At 44.3% G+C, this 9,261-nt stretch overlaps 1 protein-coding gene across 3 annotated transcripts in view; it reads left to right on the forward strand.

Moving 5' to 3' along the window:
* The window catches only part of LOC310777197 (SR-related and CTD-associated factor 4-like), a 50,953-nt gene extending 48,787 nt beyond the window's left edge, over window positions 1-2,166 (forward strand). For 2 of the 3 annotated variants that reach the window (XM_083637472.1, XM_083637474.1), the window contains 2 exons: window positions 39-180; window positions 687-2,166. In XM_083637472.1, the coding sequence (XP_083493598.1) occupies window positions 39-180; window positions 687-1,129 (585 nt within the window). In that variant the 3' untranslated portion in view covers window positions 1,130-2,166. The remainder of the gene's footprint in view (window positions 1-38; window positions 181-686) is intronic. The other variant, XM_083637473.1, reaches the window with a different exon arrangement.
* The last annotated feature ends 7,095 nt before the right edge of the window (window positions 2,167-9,261 follow it).

Raw genomic sequence — 9,261 nt, forward strand, 5'->3', positions numbered from 1 at the left:
TCTAAATTGGGATGCCACTGTTTGTGCTTGTCTTGCAGGTGCCAGCAATTCAACAGGCAGCAGCCATAGCAGGAGGTCTACCTGCTTTTCCTGGCCCCATTATGCTGTCTCCTACGTCCATGCCTCCAAGAGGAGCCCCTTTCATCCCCCCAGGATTTGACCCCATGAAGTTGCCACCAGGTAAGACATGTATGAAATGTGGGATGAAATTGTGGAATTGTGGGCAGTGATGGCCTAAAAGTTATAGAAGCGAGCTTGTGACCGGAAGGCCGTCGGTTCAATCCCCGGGCCCGGCAGGAAAAATCTAGGTGGGGAAAGATGGCCCCTCGCTCATTACCACCACTGAGGTGCCCTTGAGCAAGGCCCTTAACCCCAACTGCTCCAGTGGAGCTGATCAGTGGCCAACAGATCAGACTGTGGTTGTACTGGTCAGCTTCCAGGTGTGAATGTTGGGGGAATGTGAATAGGGCGCTCCCTCCCCCTGCATAAATAAAGGTTAATTTTTCAAGTATCACCTAAAGGTAAAATGTGGGAGCTTATAACCAGGTTTGGTTTAAATGTTTACTCTTGAGGTATTGTATATGAAACAATGTATATTTCAGTATTTATATGAAAAGATCCATATTTCAATATTTTCACCATGATTGTAATTGATTTGATGTTTTGACACTTGTGCTTTCCTTTAGCAGGTTTAGCTGGAAAACCCACAGAGGAATCCAGCCAAGACCCTAATGGAAATAACAGTGCGTCCTCAGACACGGGCAGCGACAACCAGCTGGGATCTCCAGGAGCACCCATGATGAGCCTGCCTGGCCCGGTGGGTCCCAGACTGGGTATGCCGCCCCTGCAGCACCCCCCGGGCATGTCAAACCCGGGCATGCCAAATCCTCATCTACCTCCGTTCCTCCCACCTCCAAACATGTCACACATGCCCCCTCAAATGATGCCCAGAGGGCCGATGTTTCCACCGGATCGGTTCAGGATGCCCATGCCCTTCGGCCCCCGCGGCCATCCTTTCCCACCACGGCACCCTATGGGACCAGGGGGCATGGACAACATGGGACGGGGGCATTTCCGAAACGGGAGGCCGGGCTTCGGGTGCCCACCCTTCCACAGAGGGAGATGGTAGAGCTTGGGTGAACCATGGACCTGAGGGGAGAGAGGGTGATGAACCACTATGACAGATACTAATAGTGGATCTGGTTTCACAAGGACTGCTGTGAACAAAACTGTTCCAGAAACATTCTGTTTTATACCCACGGAAACACTTTTTTTTTAAGTATATCAAACTATGAGAAACAAGCATTGTTTTGAATGTGGTCCCTGGTAATAACTCTTCCGACTTGGAAGTCCACGCCAGAGATAAGATTGTAAATACTGTATATGCTTGTAGCTGTTTGATATCTTTTTGTATATTTGAAGTCGTGTAGTTCATGCTTACGTCTGTAAACTTGGTAGTTGGAGGAGAAAAGAAAAGGCAAATTCTGTATTTTTGTGGCTTATTCCCACCACACTTGTTTTGCGTATGGAAAAAAATATTGAAACATATTACTTAATACCTTTTGGTATTTCAATATTTGTTTTTAGTAAAATGCCTTTGGACTAAGCCGATTTTCCATACATCCCTGTTTTCATCAGATAATTTGCATTTGGTTTATATCAGCATTTGACACAATGAGAAGTGATCTCATATCCTACCAGTAGAGGGTAGAGTAAACCTTGTTACCACCACAAACCTCTGTTGTATGTTAATGTCACACCTTGTAGCCTCATGTGCTATGAATTAAAATGAAGGACATCACAATGAGATCGGGTTGTTTTATTGATCTTGTCCAGATGTTTCTAAGAAAGCTAACTTGGCGTTAATATGTTGTGTAGACTGCACACTCCTGGCAGCACATCACTGGTTAAAAGCAATTATTTAGCATCACTAATCTTCTGGGACCTGCAGTGGAACTGTCACACCAATGTTAATCTGCATCTGCAACGTATGCTACCTGGCTGCCTATGTGATGATAAACGTTTTTTCATTCATTTTAATATGATACAAATTACTTTGTGACAAATGTTAGTTTTATCGTAGCTAAATCAGGATTATTCTTATTTTTGTTTTGGGTGTTACAATGTAATTCAGTAGTCATGACTCATTTTCATTATTATGGTTTATGTGCACATTGATTAAAAAAGGTGACTTGCCAATCAATCACTGTGTTTGTGTGTGTGTGTGTGGGGGGGGGGGGGGGCATTGCCTGCAGACTTTATACCCTGGCCTGGCACTGCACCAACAGCAAATAGCTACAGATTCAGAATACATTGGGGTTAGGCAAAAAGAAAAGTGTTTTGCTACGTGCTCAAATAGTTGCATGCTTATTATGGCAATGTAGCATAAATAACGCACTTCAAAAATAAATCGAGTTGTGCACATCACATCACAGATGCCGAGCTGAAAAGGTAAGCTGAAAGCTGATTGGCTGAAACAATAAGTAAGTGCCATTCTCGTGCATGTGATCTGTGTGATCCATTTGCGCTTGCACGCCGTCTCCAAGGGGCCGCGTGCTCCTCCCCCCCTCCCCTCTGTGGAAACAACACGCATGGTCCGTGACAGACCGGGCGGGCACAGGCAGGCAGGATTCAGCCACAGTGACGGACTAGACATGGTTTAAATCGTCGTTACCGGGCCGTCAGCAGCAGCAGTCCGATGGCCGCGGTGATGGGTATGTATGATGTTAACTAACGAAGAAAACCATGCATGTTGTGCCGATATAAAGGATGGATTAGCTCGCTCGATGTCCGATCAGGCTTCCCCGCGGTCCTAGCGCCGTATGTGAAGCGGATCACTCAATCATACAAGTTTATGAGAGAAGACAGACGGTGCCGCACCGAGACGTTAGCTGCTGTTGAATAGGCAAATTGTTATATTAGTTTTTCTCTAGGCTGGCAGCTGACCGCTTGGTGTAGTTCGCCCCAGTCAAACACCAGGTGATTTGGCCAAATAGAGATAGCATGTCATTGGAATGATGGTAGACATGGCCAGGCAGGGTGAATGCTTCTCCAGACATTTCAGATGCCATCCCAAAGACAGCAAATGCGTGTCTTGCACAGCAGCACTGCCGAATATTCTGCTTGTTAACCGTAGATGATGCTGGCTAAACCAGGCATGTGAGAATAACAGGCATGCTAACCTGTCCATCCGCGCTACCTCAGCGAGTCAAGGTGTTGGTGCTCCCTGGTGATTTCTGCAGAGCGTGTGTGCGGGAGATAAAACACATGCGCTATTAGGTGAATTGTTGTGTGAATCAGAGTTGAATCTTGCATAACGCGTTTGATTTGTCCCCCCGTGCGATTGTGGCCGTGCATTCAGCAAAAACATTACTGTCTTCACACCCAGTAAACATGGCATGCGCATTATATTGCTTGGAGTGAAAGGCGTAGCTCATCTGTGCAGCTGCATGTCAATCAAATGACCTCAAGTTTGTTGCAGCATCACGTTTTTGTTGGACCTCAAATGTTGTATCGTTGTCGGATTGTGGCTATAATAGTCTTCGTGGCCTGATAACAGGTAGACAGTGCGCAGGTGTATTCAGGCAGAGAATAGCACTGAAGGGTAGGCTAACTGGCCTATGCTGCGTTCAGGTTCTACTGGAGAAAAGTAACAACGATCCAAATAAATGTGTATTTTTTAATTTAAAATCATTAATAAACTGTAGCAGATGTTGCTCGCTTTTCGTGAGTAGAGTTGATTGTATTGGTGTGTTGGTGTGTGCAATTATCCCCCCACCGGCCACCAAAAAAGGGGGGGCGGGTTGGGTCTCCGTCTGTTCTTCGTTTGTTAGTCACACTGTAACGTTGCCTTTGTGCCAATAGGGGGCGGCAATGCATGTGACTGACCGACCCAAGGGTGGAACTAGTATCACCGGCGGGGAATGTTTACTAACGTTCTTTGCTTGATTTTTATTTATTTGTTTTTGTTTGATTCTCTTGGACTGTCAACATCAGTGCATTTGCTGCCATGCCAACTGTGTTGACAATGTAACCTACTTCCACTGGAAAGTAGGCTAATCATGCTAAGAACAAATAGAGTGCTATAAGTTCAAAAACCAAAATAGAGTGCGCGTCTTTCCGAATTGAATGTAAGACATAATTAAAGACTAGGTGTCAATCTATTTGCAGAAGTTCTGTCCTAAAACCTTAAAAATCCATAATGAAATGAATGCATCATACATCCAACAGTGACCGAGACCAAGACAAGTCAGAGTCAAAACAGACAAGTCCAAGGTGTCAGAAATGGGTCTCAAGACTGGACTCAAGTAAGTACTACAGCCCTGTTATGGCCCATTTCCACCACTGGTATCAGCGCGGCCCCGCCCAGCTCGTCTCGCTTTTTTGTCTCATTCCACCGATCAAAAACGTGGACAGCCCGGGTTGAGTCGGGGTTGAGTGGTGCTAGTTTTGGTCCCTGCTTTGTTGAGGTTCCAGCGCTGTGGACCCGGTACCATACGGTGACGTGAAAACACTGCAGACGACTGATTGGTCAGGCAGAATCGTGTTTACTGTATCTACTGTCAATGCTGGATACCAGTTTAGTGGGGCTTACCCTCTCTTCTGTTATTTCCATCAGTCTTTTGTGTTGCTGCGTTCGGCTCTGGTGAAATAAAATTAATTAATTTTAACATTATACGTTATAGGCTACTTCGGCTATGGGCGGAGGACAGATATGCGGTCGCTATGACAACCAGGTGTGGGCGGAGGCGAGTAAACTTGCTATGGAAACAAGAGTCTATATCAAGTAGATACGAGTAAGACCAGGTCGAGTAGAGCTGTACTGTGCTGTTATATGTGGTGGAAATGAGCCATTAGAGTGGTTATTAAATGCAATTGCGATTGTATGGCATTGGATGAAGATTAGCAACATTGTTGTGAAATTGCACTTGTGACCCTATATGGTCACCAAGCTTTTCAGAGTGCAGAAGGCACAGATACAGTTGGTCTGTGTGGGAACGCCCACTAAATGTTATACAGCTGTACTGGGCTGCCTGGCACTCGAATAGGGTAGAAAAAACCATATATCTCAATGGGCTGACTCACCAAATTGACGGTGCTGTGGCTCTACTCACTACAGTATTGGGGATTCTAGAGCAGGTACATAGACGGCTGTTCAGATGTGCGTTTACTGCGGTGGTTGAATCCAAGATCCTGTCTGCCTGGGCTGAGCTAGCAGCTAAATGCTAACTTTGCTGAATGGGGAGAATGGGGGGATATACCCCACCACGGCCACGCCCCCAGCCATCTACCCCAGCGTCTATGACGAGACATCGACTCAACCTATAGCTTATCTGTGCAGCTGCAAGTCAGTCACTGACTCTACCTGAACAGATTTTCACTATGACATTGTTTTTATCTTAGATCTGGTTTGTCTGTTATACTGCAGTAATTGTTATGTGGATCACCTAAAAGCTAGGCACACGTGTACCTGGCAGAGGCAACAATCTGAGTCAAACTGAGCTACAGTAGGTGCTGATTGCATTAAGAAGAATGAAAGTTGGAAAATGGCCTAAACAACAGCCTGGATGCTTGGGTTGGCCTGGAGCAGAGAACCAAGGAAGAAAAGAGGCGAGCCATGCAGCAGAATGGCTCAGTGTTCACACGCGTCCTCAGGGTTGTAAACTGAGCCCACCTGTGTGACATGCCCATACAGAGAGCTCACTCTGTGCCTGCCTGTCTGTCTCTCTGTCTGTCTGGCTCTCTCTCTCTCTCTCTCTCTCTCTCTCTCTCTTTCTCTCTCTCTTTCTGGGGATCAAGTTGGAACTAGAAAGGCTTCCCTCTGGCTCATGTCCATACTCGTTTAACTCTTTCAGATGCCATTCTGTCATCTCATCTCTTAAGATCTCAAATGTAGACCAACTTGAGGCTGTAGTAGTTGCTGTCTTAACCACACATGAAAGAATGTCTACACATTCATATGCTAATTTGAGGACTTTTTGCACAATCCAGGACTTTGTTCTTCCTGTGTGTACAGACATGTACTACCAAGCACAGATGTCTTGAAATGCGCATAATTTAACCCTTATAAGTGCTCTTTGTGGATTATTCATTTCCATCCCACATGCACATAACGGCTCATTCATTTGAAAGTGGTGCAAAGTAAATACTGTAGACAGCCTACAGTTTTGCTTAGTGCCAAGTAAATAACATAGCCAGCGCCCAGCTTCATACGTAACGGTTTTCTGTGGCTATTTCACCAATGTGAAACTTCAATATGAAGTAATGCATTCATTCTAATATACAGAGGGTAATTAACATTGGCCATTTCTAACTATTATTTACCATCATTTTAAGATGTATGATCTGACATTTGTATTGTTAATGTCATCATCTCAATGGCATTTTAAATTATATTGCCAAAACTAATCAGCTACATCCCAATGCTGCATATAGCCAAATACAGTCATACCATAAGTTAAAAGAAAAATCTGCAAATTATACTGTAAGATGAGTTGTGTTGTGCAGATATATTAAGTATAGTATAGAAAGTATATACTTGACCCCAAGGCAAAGTGGCTGTTGTTGGTATTGGTATTGGTATTGGTATTGGTATTGGTATTGGTATTGGTATTAGTATTGGTATTACAATGCGAGTATTGAGCTGAGCTAAGGTCCTTTCATCCTCACTGTACAGAGCTTCACAAAAAAAAACATTTGGTAGATAAAGTCTTAATAGCCATTACTCAGCTGGTCAGATTTAAATAATGAAATGACCACATCATCTACATTCCACCACAGTTAGCTAAAACCCACACTGCTGGCAAAGTTTAAATATTTGAATAAACTCTGCATCAGTGGTGTTTGTGGGTCTCTCTTAACATTTAATTCAGAATTTTCTGAAGTTGAATAGCTCTATAAAATGAAAGGAGAGCCCTGGCTTACATTCTTCCCATGTTGGTTTATTGGACTGTCTTTTATAGAGATATTAAACTGACAATATTTAACTGCGGGTTATCTGCTATTATTTAAGCTTAATTGTTTGGGACAGGCAATTGCACTGAGTTTGTTTTACTAAATACCCTGTATTTCAGTGTCAAAATTACAACCCAAATATCTAACTTTAACCCTTTCTTTATGTTGAAGTGGCCTTCATCATCCACACAAAGCTCTCTTATGGAGCAGCCATATTGTGTAACAGTAGTTGTGGTGGTGGTGGTGTTGTTGGTGGTGGTGGTATTGCTGCTGTGAATGCTCTCCTCTGTCCAGACCCTCGTGTTGAATACAGTCTGCACAGGCTGATTGCCAAATTTGTCTTGTGAGAATTATCTGCTTTCCCTCCACGGCACGCAGAACAAGAGATTCCTTATTATTAGAGCAAACCACAAGTCTCTTTATACTGCTGCCATATGCAAGAAGTGATTTAATTCAATCATGTATGTTTTTCCCCGACATGTACATTGGATAATCGCATCATGTCATGTGTAAGAGTACTTTGGTATGTTCGATGAAAATCTAGTCGTCTTTGTTTGCTTCCTTCTCTTTCCAGTCCACGTTGATGGATGAACGACGAGCGCTTCCTTTCCTCTGCGCGTCTGTTTACATCCATGTTCTATTGAGACGTAGAGCGGGTCTTCCCTTGTTCGGCCTGACAGGACATCTGTCTCCATTAGAGTATACTATTGATGTGCTGCTGTGTCAGTCTTCTACTGCCCTTGGCCTGTTTGAAAAAGGGAATCCCATTGTGCTCCACAATCAGCCACATTATAAATATATCTGTATCCGCTATCACCCACATTATACATATCGGCTATGTATCTTATGAGGACAGAAGGCGTGGTTGGGTTGTAGGGGTGGGGGGGAAAAATCAATACACTATAGTATCGTGATATTTTGCCTGACGATATTGTATCGATATTTGGACGCCAAGTATAGATATAAAAAAATTATAATAATAATAATTTGCAGGCCATGCCATGCCAGGCCACCGGGCATCTGCCCGAAGCACCCGATGTTGCAGTCTGCGCCTGCAGTGGCGTATTGAGTCCAGAGAAGCTTAATAATGTAGCCTACATGTGGGGCCAAAACAAAACAAAACAAAAAAAATACTGCATGTTTTACTTCCGGTGAGGTCAAGGAGATGGTAGGAAAAGGAGTTAGACAATATATCGCAATATTCAATATATCGCAATACTAGCATATCGCAATACTATCGTAACGTGAGTCAAGTATCGTTTTAGCATCGTATCGTGGGCATCTGGTGATTCCCACCCCTATTGGGTTGTAGCCTGGGCTGCTAAGCAGGTGATTCCCAAAGCAGCCATTGTTTCCTAATACAATATCTTACAAGCATTTGAAATCGCCTTGCCTATTTCTCTCGTTTACAGAATTACAGAACACTGGAGATGATCACATGATCACAAATTCGAAGTCCTAACACGTAGGCCTATATATAGCACATTCAGGTCATACATTGTGAATTCATGACATACTGACATAATCTGCAAGAGCATCCAAATGGCGCATGGCCGAAGACCACTAGCATGCTACACTTTAGAGGGACTATGATGCACTCTCTGATGTCAAGAAAGACATGTATGTTAGGGTTAATACTCCTGTCAGTGCCCCTGACCAAGGTACTGGCAAAAGAACTGGAGTTGGTCCCCGGGCGCTGCACAGTGGCTGCCCACTGCTCCTAGTTCTAGGAAGGTTCCAAGTAGAGGATGGGTCAAATGCAGAGGATGAATTTCCCCAAGGGGATAAATAAAGGATAACTTAACTTAACTTAACTTAACTGATGTGAGAAAAGCGTGGCTTGTGTTTCAGTGACCGTAGGGAAACGAGACAAAACCCTGAGTGCTTTCACACTGTCTGTCAGGTGTGACTCAGATTATGGGCACAACCCTGGCAGATATCGGCCGCAGTAGCGCGTTGCTGCATGACTTCAGGCTTGATTTCCAGATAATAACAAAGACGTTCGCTTTGTCACAAATTATCACACGCCTACATGAACAATCTTATCGCAGCAGAAATGAATTAGGCCCCCGTGCTGCGGCTCGGGCCCTGGAAACAAACACAATGCGCACCCGCAAATTTGAGTCAACTTGCCCGAGCAGTCGAGTATTGACTTGAGCTTCAAAGGCTCCTTTGAGGTTGTGGTAGTTCGGGAAAAGTGATTTCTTCAAAGATTCTCTTCCAATTACAGTGGGCTAGTCTTCCTGAGTGAGAGGCCAGTGTGCACACAGAGAATAGTGTCTGGGATATTAAGGTAGCACTCTCTGG

The sequence above is a fragment of the Poromitra crassiceps genome, assembly GCF_964638095.1.
Source record: "Poromitra crassiceps genome assembly, chromosome: 5".
NCBI classification, from domain to species: Eukaryota; Metazoa; Chordata; class Actinopteri; order Beryciformes; family Melamphaidae; genus Poromitra; species Poromitra crassiceps.